Source organism: Manis javanica, chromosome 8 (assembly GCF_040802235.1).
Source record: "Manis javanica isolate MJ-LG chromosome 8, MJ_LKY, whole genome shotgun sequence".
NCBI classification, from domain to species: Eukaryota; Metazoa; Chordata; class Mammalia; order Pholidota; family Manidae; genus Manis; species Manis javanica.
Genome location: NC_133163.1, coordinates 107,629,857 through 107,653,100, shown reverse-complemented (window position 1 = coordinate 107,653,100; position 23,244 = coordinate 107,629,857). Strand labels below are relative to the sequence as shown.

The 23,244-nt window shown below is 37.5% G+C and overlaps 1 protein-coding gene across 1 annotated transcript in view; it reads left to right on the top strand.

The window, feature by feature from the left end:
• The window catches only part of ALDH1A2 (aldehyde dehydrogenase 1 family member A2), a 95,793-nt gene that overhangs the window by 56,446 nt on the left and 16,103 nt on the right, over positions 1–23,244 (top strand). Inside the window, exons 6-8 of the mRNA XM_037021060.2 lie at positions 1,814–1,875; positions 3,916–4,044; positions 4,171–4,284. Coding sequence (XP_036876955.1) covers positions 1,814–1,875; positions 3,916–4,044; positions 4,171–4,284 — 305 coding nt within the window. The remainder of the gene's footprint in view (positions 1–1,813; positions 1,876–3,915; positions 4,045–4,170; positions 4,285–23,244) is intronic.

Here is a 23,244-nt window from a genome sequence, read left to right as displayed (position 1 = left end):
TATAGCAAAGACCTCATTTCCTTAATATGCATAGTTTTTCAAGTGAATAAAAAGGTGAATAACCCAATAGAAAAATGGCAAAGGATATAAACCCGAAGAGAAATATTGGGAATGGCCAGTAAACATGAAAAGATATACAACCCATGTATCATTAAACAAGAAGAAATTGGCATTTTCCAACTGTCAGTTGACTGAAATTAAATGTTTGAAAAACCCTAGTATTAAATGATAAGAAAAAAATATCATGTTGTCAGAATTATGAATTGTGTAACTTTTCTGAATGGTGATTTGGCAATATTTGTCAAAATGTGAAATGCACATACACTTTGACCATGAAATTCCACAGTATGAAAAAATATAGAAAATGATAGTGTGTACAGCATTATTTATACTAATCTAAACTGGAAGTAATCTCTGTGTCCCTCAGGACAGTTTACAGTAGTACCATTATTTATTGAGCCAGTGGAAAAACATTCAGCAGTTTAAAAAAAAATGTGTTAGCTTTATATGAAAAAAAAGAGTATATAAAACCAAAATAAAAAAGGCTGTGAATAATGTGATCCCATTTGTATTAAAAAAAAAAAGGAAGAGCAAGAGAGAGGATGAAAAGGTGCTACATATTCTTGTGTGTGAAAAAAGTTCTTTGAAAAGATGTACCAGCAGCAGATAGCTATGAATTCTGGGAAGAAGTCCAGGGTGGGGAAAGAGGGAGAGTCCTTTAATTATTAAATGTATAATTTTGAATTTAATTAAAACAATTCTGTGTGATAAGTATTAGTGATCCCAGCATGCTGAGAGACAATGTTAAAATTTCTCCTCCCCCAACCCACACTCTGCTCCCATCTCTGCCTTTGTCCCCGTCCCTGCTACGCTTTTCTTGAGTGTTCACTGACAGTCTTCACTTTCCCTGGGGGATGGCTTTTGGGAGAGAAAACAAATTATCAGTGAAGTGGCCAAAAGGTTGGCAATCATGGGAAAGGCAAAGACCTCGCCCAGTGTCAGAGATGAAAAGCCGCATGCCCAAAATAAGCCATTCTTTGGTTATTTCAATCAACTATTTAAAATAATTCAGATAAACATACTGGCATTGTTAAAGAATAATCTGGTTTGATTTCCCGGGTAATTATTCCAATTGCCGATTGCTTCTATAAGGAAGACAAAGTCATTTAAATGGTCCTCATTTCCATGGCCAGTTTGAAGACGGGAAGTTTTGGGTTATTGATGGGATCTTCTTTAAAGTGGATTTTTGCCTTCTTGAAATAGGCCTAGACATGCCCGTGTTCCTTCAGCTCCCAAGACGTGCATTTGACACCTGGACTGAGTTATGAAATAAGTCTTACTTTTACTCCTCACCTTTTTCAATTGCCTGGCATTTTAAATTTACCCAATAACATTTTGCTTAGTTTTTTTTTTTTCAGTACTTCAGAAAGTTGTTTAAAATTTTGAGGTAAATCAGTTTTTAGATCAAATAATTGTTTGACATGTAAATGTCATTTTAATATTTAATATAAAAATTAGTATTTTCCAGATTCCAGCTCAACTCTTTCCCCTGCCTCCACCCTGAGGTCCACTTCTAGTGTCATAAACTTGCCCTTCATATTGCCTTCGAGGTCCTCTCATCCGCTCTGATTGTCCCAGAGCCGTTTCGGGGGCTACCCTATGCCAAGTGATGGTTCTCTAGCAGCTCTCATACATGTGGAGTAGGGCGCTTTTTCAACTTTATTGCTGCTTTTTGCTGCCACCCAAGGTCTCCCTCTGCATTTGTTTCTTCTGCGCTGAACTCTCTGGTAGTGACCATGCTCACTTCTTTCAGATGGAGACTATTTTACCTTTACAAGACATGAACCCATTGGAGTGTGTGGACAGATCATCCCGGTGAGTGTATCTCCTCACACCTCATATTTATTTTCATTAGAACCACTTCTCTTAAAGATACATAAAGCATGGACCTCAGCGATGCGTGTTTTCCATTACTAGGGGAAAAAAAACTGAGCTCATGTTGTTGACATATCTTTAACAGCCTCCCTGCAAATGCTTATTTGAACAGGTTAATAGGGTTTCAGCTCTGTTACCAGGAGTCGAGTTCTCAAGTCATGGAATTCTCATGATTAAAATAAGCAAAGCAAAGCCCAGTGTATTAATAACCTGCCCTTGGTTATGGATGTCCCTTGTGCTTATGGAAAATTAATGCTTTGTTATATTTGCTTGTTTATTTTTTAGAACTGTGACTCACCATCTTTCCAGGCGTATTGTTTTATATGGTCTTTTAATCCCATTCTTTCCCACTGTTTCTTTTCATAAGAATCTAGATAGAAGACTCCACAGAAGACACAGCAGTACAATTAACGTCACAGTCATAATTGAAACCATGCCGGGCTGTTGTATGTCTTGTAAAAGGAAATAGATGTAGTGCTTAGTGTTTGGATTGGAACATTAAACATTGTCTTTTTTCTCTTTCTCTCATACACAGCCTTGGCACTATACAAAACATCGTCGAATCTTCCAACAGTCCTAGCTAATCGTTCTGGGAAGGATTTCAGGGGCGGCTCAGACTAAACTTTCACAGTATAGACCAGGAATTTTCTCTTTTCAAAATATGGTAGAGTAATTCAAGATAATCTTTGGCTTTGGGGGGGCCAAAGATTGTTGAGAGGTACTAATTTTTTTTTTAACAATCTGCAAGTCCAGGTTATTATGAAATTTAGGTTTGGTTTAAAATCTTCTGCTCCTGACCTCCCCCGACCCTCCCACCCCCACCCAGGAAAGTCCCTCTCAGATCAGAGCAAAGGTGAGGTCTGTCACCCTAATTGCTGGAACTCAGACCTGCTGCTCTTGTTCTTCCCCAGACTCGAGAGCCGCAGCTTTCACTGACAGGACAAGAGCCCTTGTCAGCCAGCTCCAGCTCAATTACTGCACTCCAAGATTTATATACTGTAGATGGAATTAAAACATCACTGTGGACTCCCAAGTTTATAAACATCTAAGGGGAAAAGAAATTGGGTGTTTGGTGAAGGCAAGACACTTGTATATTTTTGCAAGCTTGCCAGGACCAGTGAGAATCTTTCAAGGATGGCAGCTGAGATGCTTCAGGCAGAAACACGCTGTGGTCAGGGGCTGCAGTCAGGGGACCAGGCTCTCTGTTTTCTTTCTTAATGAAATTATCAATGACACCTGATAGTACTGAGGTTCATGTCTGTGCTTATGACCGTACAAGCTTCATATCCTTTTAAAATCAGTTTAAACCATTTTAGGCCCCGAATTCAGATACTCACATATATTTAAGCTGAGTCTTCACTGGCTTATTTTGCAGTGGAAAAACTAAAACTCTTAGATACTCACCAGTAGGTGCACTTTCTTTTTTTTGTAATCACATGTTTTGTGATAATACGTATATTTAAGGAAAAGATGCTACCTTGAAACACACATTAACTTAAATATAATTTACAGCTGGAATTTCCTTTCCTGTTTTCTAATTTTCTTTTCTTTGACACTGAAGAGCTTTCGAATCAGTCTGAAATCCCTGGTGTAAAAATCACAAGTGGAAGAAAAAGTTTTCATATACAAGAACTTACTGGAATCAAAGTTTAACTTTAAAAACATAAAATAACAACAATGAAAAACCAAAACAAAACAAAGAAAAAACAATGACTCTCTTTTTACCCTGAGATTTCTTTTGGTGGATAGTTGGAATATAGTCATTTGCTGAACAGAGGGAAAAAGAGAGATTTTCAAGGTCAGTCCTATTCTAGTCTTAATGAAATAATTACAAAAATCCAAACATCCCATCTATGTACTTTGTGGTGGTACAAGATTTATGTTGAGGACTAGTCTGAGAAATCTGAGAATTCACAGCTTGAAAGCAAAATAGTGGAGGAATATTTTTCCATCTGTCAACCTTGAGTTTTTCCCTTTCAGTGGAACTTCCCCCTGCTGATGTTTGCCTGGAAGATTGCTCCAGCTCTGTGCTGTGGCAATACAGTAGTCATTAAACCAGCAGAACAAACACCACTCAGCGCGCTCTACATGGGAGCCCTCATCAAGGAGGTGAGAGAAACTGCCTTCAGGGGTGGCTCCCGCTCCCCTTACAGTTGGGGCCTACTGGAGCATAGCTGATTGAACGCGCTTCAGCAGCTTTCACAAGCCACATTTCCTCCAATTCTGTTTTGTTAGGCTGGCTTTCCACCAGGAGTCATCAATATTTTGCCAGGATACGGGCCAACGGCTGGGGCAGCAATAGCTTCTCACATTGGCATAGACAAGATTGCATTCACAGGGTCTACTGAGGTACGTACCTGAGAAACCATGGGTTGAGGAACAGTCCTGCAAATGAACAGAAGGTTTAAAAGAAAACTGAAAATGTTACCCATAGGCTGGACCCCAAAGAGCAGTGGCTGTGCAGGCCCTCAGAGGGTAGCGATGGCACCCACAGCGGGAGCCCTGGCGAATGGCATGTAACGGCATGCATTGACCATTTGGTGCTGCAGATCTCGGGCATTTTTGTCAAGCCATCTGTGTAAAACCAGTCCCAGACAAAAAAAAAAAACCTGTTGTATTTTGAAATAAAAGGAACACATATTAGAAACAAAAACAAACTTAACAAACTGTCCCAGAAGAGTCTGTCCCAGAAGCTGGGGTTCTAAACACATTCTGGAGTCAAGAACAATAATGGTAGAAGTGAATTAAGAATCTGGAAATCTAAACTAATCTCTGGTAGAGGTTAAAAGGGAAACAGTTTTCCCTTCTCATTGTTTCTCCAGATCTTGTAGATGAACTTTGCAGCTAACTATGCCCAGGAACTCTGAGGGAAGACAGAGAGCAGGGGTCATCCAGTTTTCCCGTAAAAGGCCAGATAGTAAATATTGTAGACTTTGCAGGAAACAGTCTCTGTTCCAACTACTCAACTATGTATGCCTTTATAGCATGAAGTAGCCATAAGTAATGTAGAAGTTGAGTGTGGCTACAGGCCCATAAAACTTTACTTTATAGGTACTGAAATTCGAATTTCATATAATTTTTACACATCACAAAATACTAATCATCTTCTGAGTATTTTTGCAACCATTTAAAAACACATAAACTCTTTTAAGCTCACAGGCCATGCTAAAATAGGCAGCAGATAGACCAACTAGAGCCACAGGCTTAGAGAGACTTCTAAAAAAATGTTACTTCCAAGTGTCTTGGACTCAGGTAACAAAGATGATGAAAAAGAAAGTCTGATTCATTGTTTCAAGTAGAACTTTACAGATGATATCACCATTGAATGAAGGATGTTTGCAGATCTAGAACAGCACTACCTAACTGAAATATAATGAGAATGACATTTGTAATGTAAAACTTGCTATTAGCCACATTAAAAAATGTTTTAAGTAAAATTAATTTTAATAATATGTTTTATTTAATCCAGTGTTTGCAAAATATTGTTTTTTCAACTTCTGATCAATATAAAAAGTCTTTACCATGGCATTTTGCATTCTCTTTTCAATATGAAGTCCTCAAGATCTGGTATGTATTTCACATTGACAGCACATCTCAGTTCAGATTAACCACTTTTCAAGTGCTCTATAGCCATGGCTAGTGACTACCATATTGGACTTGATTTCATCAGCTGATAACAGTTAATGATGCTCGGTTAAACTGACTCAAGTTAAAAAATTTCATAAGAGATTGATTAATAAGCATGAACGTTATTAGAGATTGAGTTTTGTTTGTCAAAAGTTAATCTTATTTGTTTACAAGCCATTTATTCTAGCTGTATTTTTTAATAGTAATTTTGCAATTTTACTGAAACATATAGACCAAAATGCGAAGGGAAATTACTGTTCCTATTTAAACTAAGTCTAATGCTTTGAAAAGATTTGCTAAGGGCTAGATGTTAAGAAAAACTGCAATCAACTAGGAGGGGGAAAGATAACTGTAAAAAATTGGAGAAAATATAAATCTAGATAGAGTGGGCACCTGGCTTGCTTTTCAAATGTTTTAGAGTCCTTATTCCACTTTAGAGAAATTGAAACCAGAAATCTTAAGCAATATTTTAGGGGTATGGTTTAATCAGAAAAGACAGGTTGACCCATAATTAAAAGTCCTTGGTCCTATATCCAAAGACTGGAGAATGAATATACATATTTTTTTAATTGAAATGAAATACTTTACGTATATTTCTCTGCTCTAACCTCCACTGTATAATTTTTTTAATAAAAATGAGATCAGTATATAAAATGAGATGTAACACCTTGTATATCAGCACCTATAGATCACTTATTCTTCTGAATATCTGAATAGAATACTCTTGCATCAGTATATCATAGTTTAATCAATCCTCATTAATATGCACTTCAGATTTTTATCCACATTACAAAGACTACTGAAATAAAAATCCTTGATGAGCCAAGACAAATTTAATCTATCTATTCTGTTGAATGTATATTCTACATATTCTGTTGAATATGTTTCAGAAGTGGAATTTCAAAATGAAAGGATGTTTATATTTTAACTTGCTTATAACCAAGAATATATTGGAGTGATGGTTTCGTGTATAAGATCTCTTTATGTGTTAAGTATGTTAATCTTCTCTTCCTGGTAGAATTTGCAGGTATTCCCAGTTGGTTCTTTGCTTTTAATTTTGTAATATAGAGTTGTTTGCTATACACAAGTTTTAAATTTGTATGTAGTCATATCTTTCAGTTTATCTTAATGACTTCTGGGTTCCTGTCATCTTTAAAAACATTCCTTTAAGATTATGCAAGTGGTCCTTAACATTTGCTTTCAATACCTTTATAGTTTCTTTTTGTCTAAATCCTTAATCTGGTTGGAATTTATTTTATTGTATAGTGAAAGGTGAGGCCTAAATTAATTTTTTTTATGAATGAGTATTCAGTTACTTCAACACCATTTATTAAATAATCTATCCCTTTGCAACTCATTCGAATACAATGTTAACATTCTATAACATATTTCCATATATACATGTTTCTATTTTACTACTCAGAATTTTGTTTGTCCTTTCATTAGTACCACATTGCTTTAATTGATAGGTTTTAAAAGATGTCTTCCCCTCCTTTTTGGTTTTTCAAAACCTTTGACTATTCTTGCCTATTTTCTCAGATAAAATTTCAAGTCAATTTTCTAAGCATCTTGCCTTCCTCCCATAAACTCTCATTGGAATTTTTATTGTCATTACATTACCTGTCTACAGAAAATTGAGGGTAAGTGCTTTCTCTACAGGAGTGACTTCTCACCTAGGAACACAATATAAATCTCTTCTTTGTCTGGTAATGTTCATCACCAATGTCATCATATACATTTTTAGGCATTTCTTGATAAATTAATTTTTAGGTCTTCAACTTTTCCTTTCAAGGAAAGAAAAACTTAGCACCTTTTTTTTTAAGTCACAATATTATGTGTTGGAAAATTATATTAAGTGGGTGACTTAAGCACTCAGGCCAGACAAGAAGAGGCATTGTGAATTAGTAAGAACATTAACCCTTGTTTACAGGCTGCTTGGGTTCAAATCTGTTTACCATTTTAAGATTTTTTTAAAACTTTTTAAAAGAAGTATTGAAGTATCATTTGTATACAATAAAACACACCCATTAAGTACCAAATGTACACACCAATATAACCATCACCCAAATCAAGATATAGAATATTTCATAGTCTAAAGAGATTTCTCATTCTTATTCTGGTTAAAACCCTTGGCCCCAGGCAACCTATGATTCTTTGTATTTATTTTGCCTATTCTAGAATTTCATAAATGGAATAATACAATATAGACTCTGTCCTTTTTTTTTGGTTGATGTTCAATATTTAATTAATTTTTGATATGGCTGGGTTTAAGTCTCCCATGTTGATTTTTCTTTTCTACTTGTCCCATATAGATTTTGTTTCTTATTACCTTTTTCCTTTCTTGAGTATTCCATGTTATCTTTTATTTTAGATTATTAGCTATACCTGTAAAGTTGTTGCTTTATTAATTACAGTATGCATCTTAATCAGTCTACCATTAAATAGTATTGTCACTTCATATATGATATAACTGTATAACAAAATTCTTCCATTTCTAATTCCATTCTTTATGCTATTGTTGTCCTATAATTCACTACTACTACGTGTATTATATACCCCCACAGTACATTGCTACTCATTTTGTTTTGAAAATACAACTCCATTTTCAAAAATTTTTTTAAGTGAGAAAACAATTATTTTACATTTACTTGCCATTTCTGACTCTCTTGTTTTTTTGGTGTAGGCCCCACATTTCTTTCTGATAGCATTTTCAATCTATGTAAAAATCTTCCTTTAACATTTCTTAAAGTGTAGGTCTGTTAGTGACAAATTCAGCTTTTGGTTGTCTGAAAATATCTTTATTTTATTTTTAATTTTAATGATTGTCTTTTCTGAATACAGAATTCTAATTTGACAGTTTTTGTTTTGTTTATTTGACTTTCAACACTTTAAAGATGTCATTCTTATTATTGAGTGTGTAGTGGGGCTTTGTACTGTTTCTGATGAGGTAGCAGTCATTCTGTTTTATTGTAGAAAATTTTTTTATGATTGCTTTTAAGATATTCTCTTATTACTGGTTTTCAATAATTTGATTATGATGTGCTTTTGTGTAGTTTTCTTTGTTTTTTTCCTAAATGAGGCTGATTGAAAATTCTTGGATGTGAGTATATAGTTGGATCTATAAGTTTATAGTTTTAACCAAATCTGGAAAACTTTGACTGTTATTTTCTTTATGTGTGTGTGTGTGTGTGCACATATATAAATGGCTCTTTTCATGTCTGTTAATTTTTGAAAGGATGTTAACATTGTGACCATTACATTATTGAACATGTGGATTTTGTTGTGTTTCTTTAAAGAGTGCTGGGATTTTTTTTTTCTGACAGGTGGGTTAAGTCACTTGTAGAACAGCTTGACCCTTTTGACAAATTTAAGCTTTGTTAGGAATAGTTTATCTTTTAGAAAGATACTAAAATTTACTAAGATTACTAAGTTGAGATCCTTCTGGACTTTCTTCTGAATGCTCCATCCTTCAGCTCTGGCTGGTCTGAACTCAGATGTCTCCAGCCTTGAATAGACCCCGGGCATTATTCAGCATACAGATTACCTGATCTTCGTTCTTCACCTGTCTCATGGAGTCTCACCCTAGGTATTCCCTGTTTAGCACTCAGCCAGAGTCAAGGGAGCCCCTTGCAGATTTCTGAACCCCATTCTCTTCCTCTGGTAGTAAACCCTTCACATTTTACCCATCTTAGCCTCTGCAAACTCTAATCTATTTTATTCAGTTCAGTGAGACTACCACATTCTACTTTGGTCTCCACATCCCATTCTGCAATCTAGAAAGTCTTTCGGCTGAAAGGTCTTCCCTTATTTGTTTCTCTTATCTCTGAAATCACAATCCCATTCTGCCTGATGTCCAGTTTGAAGGAAGCAAGTTCATTCACTTTTCTAGTTGTTTACAGTGAGAGGGCAAGTCTAGGGCCAGTTACTCTATTATGACCAGAAGCAGAAGCCTGTGTGCCACCTGGTGATTAATTTAACATTGTTCTTTGATTTGTTTCTCTAGGTTTCAGGCAGATCGCTTATCCTTATACTTTTATCATTTTCTCAGATTGGTTATATTATAGTCAAATTTACTTACTTCAGTTGATATAATGTAAGTGTTAAGAATACAGCCCTAAAGACATTTGCATTCAGAAAAGTCCTTGGTTTGTTTAGTATAGAATATTTTTAAAGAACTGTAGTCCCATAAATAAATCATTTTCAATCTCTTGGGTGAACTGATTTGTTTATCAGTTTAGTGTTGTTTTTTTTAGCTTTGGTTTCAGTAGATGACAGTTTCTTGTCATACATACAGATTTTGGGGGTTGGCATTCTCTTTGGCATCTAATTTAGGCATTCTCCTCACTACCTCAAGTAGTATCTGATGTGTAGTTAAAATGCATTATAAAGATTTGTTAGCTCTGTGAAGTCGGGAATACTGAATTTGAGAAATAAAAGCTTAATCTCAGAGCTAGAATGGAACACTTTTCTTTAAAATGCCATGAAAAACTTCGGTTTAATATCTTTCACTTTGTAGCTGTACAATTATGAACAAGTCACTTAATTCTGTACAAAATTGGCTTAATAATGGTAAGCACATTTATTTTTCCAGCATTTTGAGAATTAGATGAAATACGAGTTTTGTAAATTGCAAGCAGTAAGCAAATGTTAGTTTGTAATATGACATCAGCATCCCAAGAGGAGAGAGATCTCTGGGGATTGGGTGGTCTGTCAGGCCTCAAGAGAGAGAGAGATTTGGTACAGGTCTTGTAGGAGGTGGAAGGGTAGAGTGAATACCAGTCAACCACTAGAGACTGAAGAGTACAGAAGGTCTTAATGGTGTAGAGTGGAGACTGGGGAAGAAGTAGGGAGAAGGTTTGGGAGGCAGCTAGACAGTAGATGAACTAGACAGTAATATTCTGCAACTCAAACCACTGAAAAGAGTTCTCAGTCAAAAAAATTGAGGCCAAAGTATAAAAGACCTTGCAGACAAAGATATCAAATGAACACTATACACTGATATATTTTATGAATGTAGACACAGAAATCCTCAACAAACTACTAGCAAACAGAATCAAGCAGCAGATAAAAATGATTATACATCATGACCAAGTGGGATTTATCCCAGTAATGCAAGGTTTATTTAATATACAAAAATCAATCAATGTAATACTCTGTGTTGATAAAATAAAGAACAAAACCACACAATCATCTTCATAGACAGAGAAAAAGCATATGACAAAATCTAACACCATACAGAAACTTGTACAGAAATGTTACTCCTAATTGCCAAAAAGTGGAAACAATCTAAATGTTTGATGAACTGACAACAGAAAGTGGTATATCCATGTCCATTCAATGAAATATTAACCATAAAAAGAAATGAAGTACTGATAAATGCTACAGCATAGGTGAACCTTGAAAATATTGTTCACTTCCATTCAGGCCAAGTTAATTTCCATCTACAAAACTAGTGACTTATCACAAGCAAATGTGGTAATTGAGCTGTACAGTTAATAATTAGTCTGCTCAATCTAACGATCAGTAAGACCTCCTCATAGAACTTTACATTAGTTTTGGAAGTTTACAGCTTTAATGTAAGTCGGATTGAGCTCATTTCTTTCAATCTGTTAGTTAGTCTCTTAAATTAAAACACAGTACTTTGTTGAAAAGAAAGCTTGAGAGAACACCTCGTCACGATGTCACCACACCACATTTTGCCTCCCTCAAAAACTAGAGGAAATCATCACCACTTTTTCAATAAGAAATTCCAAACACAGTTTTCAATTCATACTGAAGGATAAATAGGCCATCATATCCATAACAGAAAACTAGACATAATTAGAAACCTCCATAATGGTGGGGTAGCTTTGTTCATAGCACGTTAGTATTTTATTTTTCCAGCCCCAAGGTTTCCTGTCTGCAGACAAGAGATGACTGTACCTAATTCATGGATTGTGAGGATGAAATGAGGTAGCAAATCTAAAGTGTTTAGGACAAGACCTGGCTCTTAGTTAAGTGTCAGTAAATATTAGCTGTCATCGTTTCCTTTTTGTTTTTCATGAAATTTATGGCATAACACAAAGGGGCTGGGTTCAGCCAATCTGGAATCAAATCCCATTTCTCCTGCTGTGTGACCTTTGGCAAAGTATTTAGTCTTTCTGATCTCTTCTTTCTTCATTTATTGAGAGGGGCTATGAATAACTCCTCACAGATTTGTGGATTAATTGAGATACTGTATTTGAAAGTTCCAGTCCTATTGTTTGGCACAATGAAAGAACTCAGTAAGTATTAGTTGAATCTGAAACTTCCACTTGCAAAGAATATGTCTATCAAAAACTAATTCCTGCTCTCCTCTGGCAGTTTTACTTTGCTTTTGTTTATTTTATGGCTTTCATAAATATTTTACAAACATTTTTGTCTTCTAATAAATGTTTTTATTGGTTTTGTTTTGCTGTTCTATTTCATGGGTTTTTTGGAAGATTGCCCAGGTGCTTGCTTGGATAAACTGATGCTGAGTCCTTTTATTCTTTTCAAGTGGAGTAGCATACTCAGCTTAGAGAGCACTACTGAAGAGCTCAGTTACGTTCTGTTATGGCCAGTAGGGCCACTCCTTCAACCGAACGTTGCCAGAATTGAATTCTGGTATAGAGAGAAATCTTTTTGCAGCAAAGGGTAATGTAGTTACCATAGTTTCCCAGTAGTTCTTCAGGAACCACCTCACCTACAGTGATGGGGTAGGGGAGGACTTGCTTAAATGAAGATTCCTGGACACCACCCAAGATCTTCTACGTTAGAACATTTGGAAATCAGGTCCAGGAATGCTCATTTTAATAAGCTTTTCTAGTGACACTTATGTTCATCAACTTTCAAGAATCATTAGTTTATACCTAATTTGACAAGTTGGGTCATACTCCAGAACATATTCCCAATCCCATTTAAGAAAAAAGCCATGGTTTTCAGTTTGTTAGTCTGTGCTAAAATAAAACATTCGTGTAAACTGACAGGTGCCGCTCACACTGTCTGCTATGTCCGTAGTTTCATTCTAGCAATAACATTTCTTCTCCTAAGCACCTGAGGGAAAAAATGAATTCACAATCAGTTTAGTAAGCAAAGTTATGGTCCAAAGCATTCCCCATACCTATAAATCATCAACAAAGAAACAAACAAAATAAGCCAGTATTTTATTAGAAGTTCATAGATATTTCCAAAAGTTTACATATACCACAAAACTATGCAGTATTGGGGATCAGAGAAAAAGCTGACTGAGCACAGGGGAACTAATTACCATATGAGCAGATTCTGTTTTGATTATATTTCTCAGAAAGAAGCTTTAACTCATAGAGTGCAACTGTAAAGTGCTTAGACTTATTTTAGTAAGTTATACCTCCTGAACAAGACATACAGCTACTCCCGTGCCACTTTCCAGTCTGTGTTTAGTTCATGACATTTCCCCGCGTTCCACCTCCTCATGCACCAGTGCAGCCCTTGAGCCCGGAAGGGCACTACTGGGCTTGCGAGCTGCAAAAGAGAGGTGACTTTGGTAATCTTAGAACTAAGATTCCTCTTTCATCCAGTAAACATTTTGATGCCCTACAGTGCGCCAGGAGCTGGTAAAGATGCCCGTAAGTCACTCCTTGTTTTACAAGTGAGGCAGGGGTTCTTCTAGCACACAGAGAGCACAGACTGATTCGTGGTAAAATTACCTGAGTTCCTCATGAACTTCCTCCTCCTTCGCTTGTCTATTTTTTCTGTACTCCAGATCTGCTGCCCAGAAGATTTTGTAGATTTAGCACAGCTCCAGTGCCATTGCACGGTACCATTAGGACCCCAGAACCACGATGTGCACCCCTGCAGAGGTTGTTCAAAGAAGCCCCCCAAATCAGGCTTAGCTCCTCAGATTTTCTTCTTTTTTTTTTAGGGCTTAGAAAATATATTCCTTTCGTTCTTTTCCTTTGAAATCACACATACAGGTGGGAAGGTGGGGTGTGGTGCAGGTGGGGAGAGGTGGAAGACTTGGGTTGTCCTCCAGCCCCCTAAACATCCCAGCTGCTCTTTCACAGTCCTTTAATGGGTTCCCCAAGGACTTGGGAAGTGTAGAGGTAGGGGTCCCCCATTATTCTATACTCAGAATCAAACTATAAAGTGCAGAATGTCCGGGGGGGGGTGCTGGGGACTGGTGGGTTGGGGATGCTGGGGTGATGTACATTCATAGGAAATTTTATCCTCCAGGCTTAGCTGGTCAGATTTTCTTCTTGTAAGCAACTTTTGTTGAATCAGTCCTTATGTGCATAAAAGCACTATTCCTAAGGGAAGATCCAAATTTCATTTCTGTTTAATCATTGCTTTCTGAACATAGAAATTAACCACCATTTCCCACTCCAACTCTATGCCTTCCCTATAAGACCATCAGTATGAAAGATTTTTCACCTCTAGTAACTTCATTGGTCCATTTAATTTATTGTTTACCAAAATGAAAATTATCAACTGAGTGAGTCCACACAGTATTTCATTTAGAATATTTCCCTGAAATAGCTCATTTATCATCATTAACCTCTCTTTTGAGCTTCAGATGTCATTTCTAACTGCAGAGTGGACATCTATTGATCTGGATGTCCAAACTCCTTTAGGTCACTGACAAGTCGGTAGATGACTTGGTCCCTGCACCTTCCTCTGCTTCCTAGTCCTGCCAGACTGCTTACAGCTCCCGAAATGGGACATGTCTTTCACATGTTCTGGGGCTTTGCACTTGCCAATTTTTCTGCTGGAAATGACCTCCTGTCCCTTATCTACCCAGTGAGTCCTTAGCTTACTGATTCTGTTCTACCTTCTGTACAGATAAATGAGAACTGGACAGCTTCTATGAGTATGATGTTTTATTTTTATTTAGGTTTATAATCTCAGATATTGCCTCCTTTTAGTTCTGATCATCATAATTTCTTTTATTGACCTCTAATATTCTATTTTCATCACCTTTTGCTTTCCTTTAAGCTTCTTTTTTCCTTTTCACTTGTTCTTTCCCTTTTAGACTCTTATTTTACAATATAATAAGTTTATTCCTAATGCATTTAACTTTAATTAAAACCATAAAATAATTTTAAATAGTCAAGTAGATTCAATATAATCACCCCATCAACAGTCCACAAAGAACAATAAATTGATGTATGGCATAATTACTCTAATAAAGTAACATTTTTATTCTTTAGTGTATCTGTATTAACAGCTTTACTGAGGTATAATTGATATACAGTAAATTTCACATATTTAAAGCATACAGTTTGCTAAGTCCTGACATATGCATCCACCTGTGAAGCCATCACACAGTTGAGATAGTAAATGCATCCATCACTCAGAGGTTTCCTACTGCCCTTTGTCATCTTTCCTATTCCTCCAACCCCATCCCCACATTTTCAGGCACTGATTTGCTTTTTGCCACTATAGGTTATCTGCATTTTCTAGAATTTTATATAAATAGAAACATCCAGTATATATTCTTTGTCGGGCTATTTTTACTCAGGGCAATTATCTTAAGATCCATGTTGTCACCCCCAGAAACATTACACGCCTTTTGGTTGCTGAGCAGTACTCCATTATATTGATTCATCACAATTTGTCTATCCAGTCATCTGTTGATGGACATTTAGGTTGTTTACAGTTTGAACTATAAAACAAAATCTCCCATGCACATGTCACGTGCAAGTCTTTGTGTGTGTGTGTGTGTCTATGTCTGTGTTGGTGGTGTGTGTGTATTTCCTTTACTCTTGGGTAAATACCTAGGAATGGAATGGCTGGATCATATGGTGGGTTAAGAAATTGCCCAACTCTTTTCCAAAGTAGTTGTACTATCTGACATTCCCGCCAGCAACGTGTTAAGTCTTCCAACTCTTGCATATCCTTTTCAGCATTTAGTATGGTCAGTCTTTTCAATTTTAGCTACACTGGTGCTCTCAATGTGGTGTTGGATTTGGTTTGTTTTTTTTTTATAGCTTGGGAACTTTTGACTGTGTACCACATGTATTTAAAATCTTTTAAAATTATAGAAGCCCATTTAAAAAGTCTTGCCACAAATTTATTTCATGAATATTAATTGATACCAAATTCTACTGATTATTCCTTAGGCTTCTGAGTCTGTTTCCTCTAAAACACAGAGAATTACACCTACTTTACAAAGCGGTTGTGAGAAATTAGATATCATCTGCAAAAGGTCCTATACACAGTTATCCCATTACTGGCTTATAAATGATTCTTCTGAACTATGGGTTGAAATCAAACATTCTACATATCAATTACCTTACTGTTAATTAGGTAATAATCAGGCCAAATCTTATCATGAGATAGATCAACATAATGTGGCACAGTTAAAAATGAATTCCCTCAGAATTTTTTTAATTTCTCATTAAAATATTTCATAGGCAATCCTGGTGTGTCACTTAGGGCCCTCTCCCCCTTATTTTCAGGATCGTATCCCTTGTGCATTTGTGTGCTTGTAAAATCACCACTGATTTTATGTGGTGATTCCAATGCACACTTTTTATTTTGGGATTCTGGCCCTCCTCACTGCAATGTTAGTTTCTAGAGTACAGCAGCTGAAACCCTGAGTGCTCATGTACTGATAGCTGTGGCCCTGGAAGAGAGCAAAGTACCTGCTTTGCAGATGGAGATCCTGAAGATAGACTGTTTCCCGTAGTTCTCGTTTCTGTTAACCCTTTAAAAAATTCAATATATAAATAAAAACAAAAAACAATTCACCTATTTCTCACCCACACCCTCACCTCTGGCAACTGCCAATCTGTTCTTTGTATCTATGAGTGTGTTTATGTGTGCATATATATAAATTTAGATTCCACATATAAGAAAAGGTCAAACAGAATTGACTGACTTATTTCACTTAGCATAATATCCTCTCGGTTCATACATGTTGCTGTAAATGGCAAGATTCCATTGTTTTTTGTGTGTCTGTGCCTGAGTAATATTCCATTATATATATATAAATTTCTTTACCCATTCAACATTAATGGACACTTAGGTAGTTTCCATGTCTTGGATAGTGTAAATAATGCTGCAGTGGGGATGCATATATCTTTTTAAAGTAGTGTTTTTGTTTTCTTTGGATAAATACCCAGAAGTGGAATTGTTGTATTATATGGTAGTTCTATTTTAATTTTTTGAGGAGCCTCAAAAAGTATTGTTTTCCACTGTGGCAGTACCAATTTACATTCCCAGCAACAAAGGTTCCTTTTTCTCCACATCCATGCCAATACTTGTTAATTCTTGTCTTTTTGATACTAGGCATTCTAACAGGTGTGATGTGACAATCTGGCTTCAATTTCCACTTCTTTACTGTTGAACATCTTTTCATTTACATATTTTCCACTGTGTATCTTCTTTGATGAGGCACACTTTAATCTTTGCCTCTTTTGTTATTTTTTTATTGTTGTTCATTGAATTTTGAAACTGTGTACTCTGGATATAAGTTCTTTTGTGTTTTACAAATATTTTCTCCTAGTCAGTAGTTTATCTTCTCATTATCTTAACAGTGCCTTTTGTAGAGCTAGAAGTTCTTAATTTTAATGATGTCCAATCTAATAATTTACAATTCTTCTGGATCATGCTTTTGGTGTCATACCTAAGCAACCCTTGGCCTAACTTAACATCACAAAGATTTTCTCCTGTGTTTCCTTCTATAAATTTTGTAGTTTTGTGTTTAACATTTAGGCCTATGGTCTATTTTGAGTTAATTTTTGTGTATGTTGTAAAATAATGAACTAAGTTTTTTTATTTAAGCTTTATTGGGGTGTAATTCACATACAAATTTTAAGGTGCTTAAGCTTACATGGTGGGGATTTGATATACATACACATTGTGAGAGGATTTCTCCCAGCTGGTTAATTATCACACCTGTAAGCTCATATATTTATCTTTTTTTGGTGAGAACATTTACGTTCTACTCTCAGCAGATTTCAATTACTCCATACAGTGTTTCAACTATAGTCACCACATCCTAAGACTTAATTTGTCTCAGGAACTAAGCTATTTTTAAAAAAATAGTTAACAGTTCCAACACCATTTCCAGAAAAGACTTTTTCTACTGAATCGCCTTTGTGCCTTTCTCAGGCATCCGTTGTCCGTCCTTGCCTGGGTCGTGTCTAGACTTCGTTCTGCTCCACTGGTCCATGGCTCTGTCTCTTCAGTAGTGGCACACTATTTTGATTACTGTAGCTTTATATAGTGTAACATAGGAAATGCTCTGTTTTCACAGGAAGAACATTGAAAATGAAATAAGTTATCTTCAAAGATGGAGAGATGCAATGGGGGAACTGAAAGAGAGACAAGGGAGCATTTGGAAAGAGAAAGAGGAGGCCCTGTGTATTATTTTGCTATTAGGGATGCTCAGAACAGAGAGGTAGCTTATTGTGGTGTACATGAAACAAGTTTCAGCTAAAATTTTTCTGATGGAGTCTCTAGTTGATACTTCTCTTTCTAGAGAGGCTTGCATTCACTTGCAGGGGAACCAATCCATGGCCTCTGGAGGGTCTCCTAGTTTCTTCTCTAGAATGATGTCATTGACAGACAACAGAGGACCTGAGGGGGAAGCATTTGTCTAGAATATGTAAGTCAACTTAGAATTATGCATATTAATGGTGGTGGGTGAAGAATTTTCACAGGCAAATCAAATGATCACATAATCCCTAAATTCCTTTCTCCGTGTGTGCTGCAGTTTTTTACTTCTTTATCCATTTATCATTTTTAAATTTTTGTAGGTTACTTGGGAAATTGTATGGATTCTTTTAGGAAGAGTCTGTCACTTCAATGTGGATTTGAGTGTGGCTCCTGTAATGATTACCCCAGGGAGAGAGGACCTCTTGGTACATCACAAAATGTCTAGAATAGTTAGCAACAAGAAGCTTATTTGAGGTGGCTGCTTTCCATTGTACTTGATCAGAAGACATTTAAAAAGCAAACAATTACTTAGACTAAAGATATGATTAATTTCTCCTTTTGCAGCTAAATACATAAGCAATGCATGTAAATAGTTAATAAGTGAATCTGAAAGGGCTCATATAAACACAGAGTCAATAAACAATCTCAGTGAAGTACAGGAAAACAGTTTGCACTTTGCTTGGTATGGTGTTTTCTTTATTCAGTTAAATTAACAAACCATGATTTCGTCATTAGTCCACAAGACAGTAGAGAGACCATCAAAGCAAACTACAGGAGAGTCCAGCTTGATTCGTGCCAAACAAATGTTTGTAGCTGACAGCTGTATTATCACTGGTTCTGCATCACGCAGCCGGGGTTCTCCTTTCATTTTTAAGTGAGATGAATGTCACGTTGCCTGATACAGACACCCTCTCTGCCACTTGAGTAATGAACCAGGTCAGCCCCCTCCTCTGCCACTTGAGTAATGAACCAGGTCAGCCTCACCCCTTCTTGTAGGTGAGGTAAGTGGCCTGCTACAGTTTTGGCTATTTTTTAAAACAGCAAATGGGCCCCTTTCTAGTGGCATTTGGATCAAAGATACCAGACTGATATGTCAAAACCTTTGGATGTACAGGTTTTAAATTACTAGCTTCTTCCCTTTTCTTCTTTAACACTTAAAAGAAAACTTGAGTACTAAAGAACAGAAAAGCGTATGCTGTGGCCTCTGCCTGCGAGCTGAGATGCCGTGATTTACTCTGTAGGTTTCTCTCCTCGGAGCTCAAGCTGAGCATGAACAGGTGCTAAGATGCCCATCCCTTTATTTAGCTCACCTAGTTAGTGGGACATGTAATACCTTTGACTTGAGTACTCCAGGCCTCTTTCTATCAAAGCAACTCAAAATCTTGATTTGTTTATTTATCTGAAATGAAAGAATCTTATGTAACAAAAGGGTGGCTAAGTGTGCAGGGCAGTCAATCTGGATTATCTACGAGGTGTGATCCTATGTTCAGCTGTTAGAATTCTACACATAGCAGAGGGAACCTAATCCCCAGGAAAACATCTGGAGAAGAGAAGCAATCATGGGAAAAGGGTCCTAGGCTTGGTGTGGGCCTTCCAAGTCTAGTCTTGGCTCTGGCACTCAGTAGTGCCTGTCAGCAAGTTACCTGGCTGCTCTGAGTCGTGGCCTTTTTCCTATTATATAACAGGGTAATAATTTTTGCATCACAGATTGTCATGAAAACTATTAATGCTTATGAGAACAAACAGCACAAAATATGTGCTCAATAAATAATAATGTTAAGTAATTGGAAAATGGAACCAATAATGGAAGGTTTGAGACAAATATAAGAGAAATGCCCTTAAAGAGTCTTAAATCTCAGGGTTCTTAACCCTAGCAGCACATTGGAATGTTTGGGGGAACTTTTAAAAACTACCCATGCCTGCATGCCCCACCCCCAGACTACAGTATTCAGAATCTCTGGATTACTGTCCAGAAATACCATGGTTAAGGATGTTAAAAGCCATTTTAAAAAATGGTAGCAGTTGGCAAACAGAGAACAAGACAAAACACCAGAAAAAGTACTAAAGGAAACAGAGAAGCAATTTACCTGATTAAGAACTCAAAGTAACAGTCATAAAGGTGCTCACTGACCTGGGAAAGAAGAGATGAACCCAGCAAGGATTTCAAAAAGAGAAAATATTAACAAGAACCAGTAAGAGCTGAAGAATACAATTAAGTGAAATGAAAAATGCAATCAAGAGAAATAAAACAGATCACAGTCTATAGAAGAATGGGTCTGGAAGACAGGGTGGTGAAGGCAGCCAGCTGATCAAGAGAAAGAAGAATTTTTAAGAAAGAGAAGATGCTAGAGCTCTGTGGCAGGTCCAGATGAGACAGTGTTTACATCATAGGGGCCCCAGAAGGAGAGAGAGAGACACAGGAGTACAAAGTCTTTTGGAAGAAAGAGTAGCTGAAAACATACCCAACCTGGGGAAGGAAACAGACATTCCAAATGTGAAGCCATCCCCTTCATGAAAGATGAGACTTAAGCCAAAGATAAGGAACAGGGAAGGCCAAGGTCATTCTGCTGGTTGTAGCAAAGCTAAGCCTTGGGCTACGTGTCCTTGCCCCAGCCTCTCACCTGTTGCTTAAGGATCTCATGGTCTCTGGTTTCCAGAAACCTGAAAAGCAGCTGTCATGTTCTGGCCTACTGACCCGACAGCAAGTGTGACTGAATAATTTCCTGCATGTGTATGTGTGTATGTTTATATGTAAAGAGTCCCTCTGCTCACAAACTCTGTCTAGTGGGGAAGACAGCTATTAAACAGGAACAGTGAGAGAGTTAGTGGGGCCAGAGGAGCGGAACCAGCAAACCCTGGGGGGAGGTGAGGAGGGAAGCTAGCTTCTCAGTAGAGGTGGCAGAGGTAGGTCCGAAAAAATGGGTTTATCAAGTAAAGGGGAGGAAGGGCATTTCATTTCAGGCAGATAAAAGAGCTTACATGAAGATGCTGAGGCATTTTCTGGGAAGGGCAAGTGGAATCCTCCATTCTAAAATATGTAATTAAATACTCAATAAAAAGAAATATTTCTGAGAAGAAACCCATCCTAACATGGGTAATTAACTAACTAGTAAGAAGAAAAACTTTACCCAACTTGATAAATTCTGTTCAGGGAGCAACAGCGTTGAATAAAGAGGACAGGGAGAGGCCTTTGATGTTCTCTTTTGTCTCGTATAACAAATTATTTTCCTTGCAAAACTCCAAATTGCATTTCCCTACCCTACTGCATTGCTGTGGACATGATTATGGTACATTGTGGCCCTTCCGGGGATACTCCTGAGACCAGTCGTGAAGCCTATTCAAAGTGAGCGTGGGAGTCACAGTTGATGCGTGCCAACATTCCTGCTGAGAATTAGCCCAGTTCCATTGCGTGGGGGGAGCCCTCAGTTCCTCGCGCTTGCCTGTTTGGGGTGCATGGATGCAGCTGACTGCAAGGGGTGCAAAGTTAACAAACCACAGGAGAGGAACACTATCCCTCTTTCATGATGGGCTCTGTGCAGTTAACTAAGATCAGGGTTTCAATACCATTCAGTGCCTTTGGGTACTTTAGTGAAAAGCTGCTTCTGCTCCATAAGCAAGAGAAAAGCAGAACTGCGAACAGACTCTCCGAAGGAGCAGTGGCTACAGGAACTCAGCGTGTCTTTTTTAACTCCCCCAGCTACTTGGAGTCCCACAGGATGGATGAACGGCTTGGTCGGTACCTTCATTAGGGAGATGAAAACACTGAGGCCCAAGGACATGAAACGGCTTCCCCAAATTGAAAATTCATTAGGAGCCAAGCCAGAGTGTGCGGCACCTGTGTCTTCTGACGCCTACGGGCCAAACGATCATCCATACACCTGAATATGGTTATAATTAGCCGGTTGTCTTGAGATAGGACAGCAGGGATAATAACAATATAGTGTGAAATCTTTGCTAATTGGAGAAAAAAAAATAATGGTGAATTCAAAATCTGTTCCCTGTGCCTTTATCCTATTTAATTTAATGATTTAGTTTCTCAAACTATGTTTTATCTGTTTGATCGTACAGATGTCCTATTTCATCAAAATGAGCCTTGGTTTTATAAGTCCATCTCTACTGACTTGATTTTTAACCAGTCACAGGCCCCATGTGTCCCTGCAGCCTCGTTTATGTCTCCATGCCTTCCCCCCTTGTGAACATGTGCAGAGGGGTTCAGTACAACTAGTGTAGCACAAATCCCCAAGGAACCCTGCTTATTTCTTTTCCGTCTAAGAAGGGCTGGTTAATTCCAGGCCTTTGTTTGATGTCTGTATTTTGTTGTTTCTCAGACTGTCTAGGAAACCCATATATTTTAGTTTTGGAAACCTTTGCATGAGATTTGTACAAGTAACATTTTAAATTGGTTTGCACCCATCATATTTTATAAGTAGACAGGGAGTCACTCCTTGTTTTTAAACATTACTCCTTCCTGTTAAGAATCCCCTGCTTTAGAGTCGCATCTGTTCCCCTTTGCACATCCTCTTTCCCTCACATGCTGGTGATAATAAGGAGCACCTCCCATTTAGGATCACTTAACCTCACTCCACTCACAGAGAATTCATAAGTGGTAATATTTCCAAAGAGAGTCTGAGTGAAACTGAGAGCATCATGGGAAGCTGTGTGACACCCGATCCCATAATTAATGGAAGTTGTTGCATCCTAGCCTGGTTCTGTGGGGTAGGACCAGAGTTGCCTGACTCTGAATTATTACAAAGTACCGAAGAACCATAATTTTATCTGTTCAGACCTAATATTAAATCAGACCCAGATTTTTCTCCAAGCGGACTGCAGAGCCACACTTACTGAGCTCCTGCTAGGTTTGAATGGGGGTCTAGCTGCATGCTCATTGTTGGTAAGGGACTGTGCCCAAAATTGCACCTGGCACATAGCAGGAGAACCAGGAATATGTGTGGAATGAGGGAGATTAGTGGAAACTGGGTTTTTGCAGTGTCCTGTCCTGAGGCCACATCAGATGGAAGTGGTTCTGCCATGGCCTAACACGTCAGTTCTTTCTTGAGGCTGGGCTGTGACTTGACCTTCTTCCAAAGATGAAGGGGGAAGGCATTATTCATCTGAGACTGGCCTTGCAGTGGTTAGCACAGCTTGGTTTCTATGGAAAAGCATTCATGCAGGAAAAATCATTCTTAGGTATTCTTCTCTGATGACCATAGACTGAGCAAGATTTTTGTATAACCATGAAAATAATCACTGGACAACATTCCT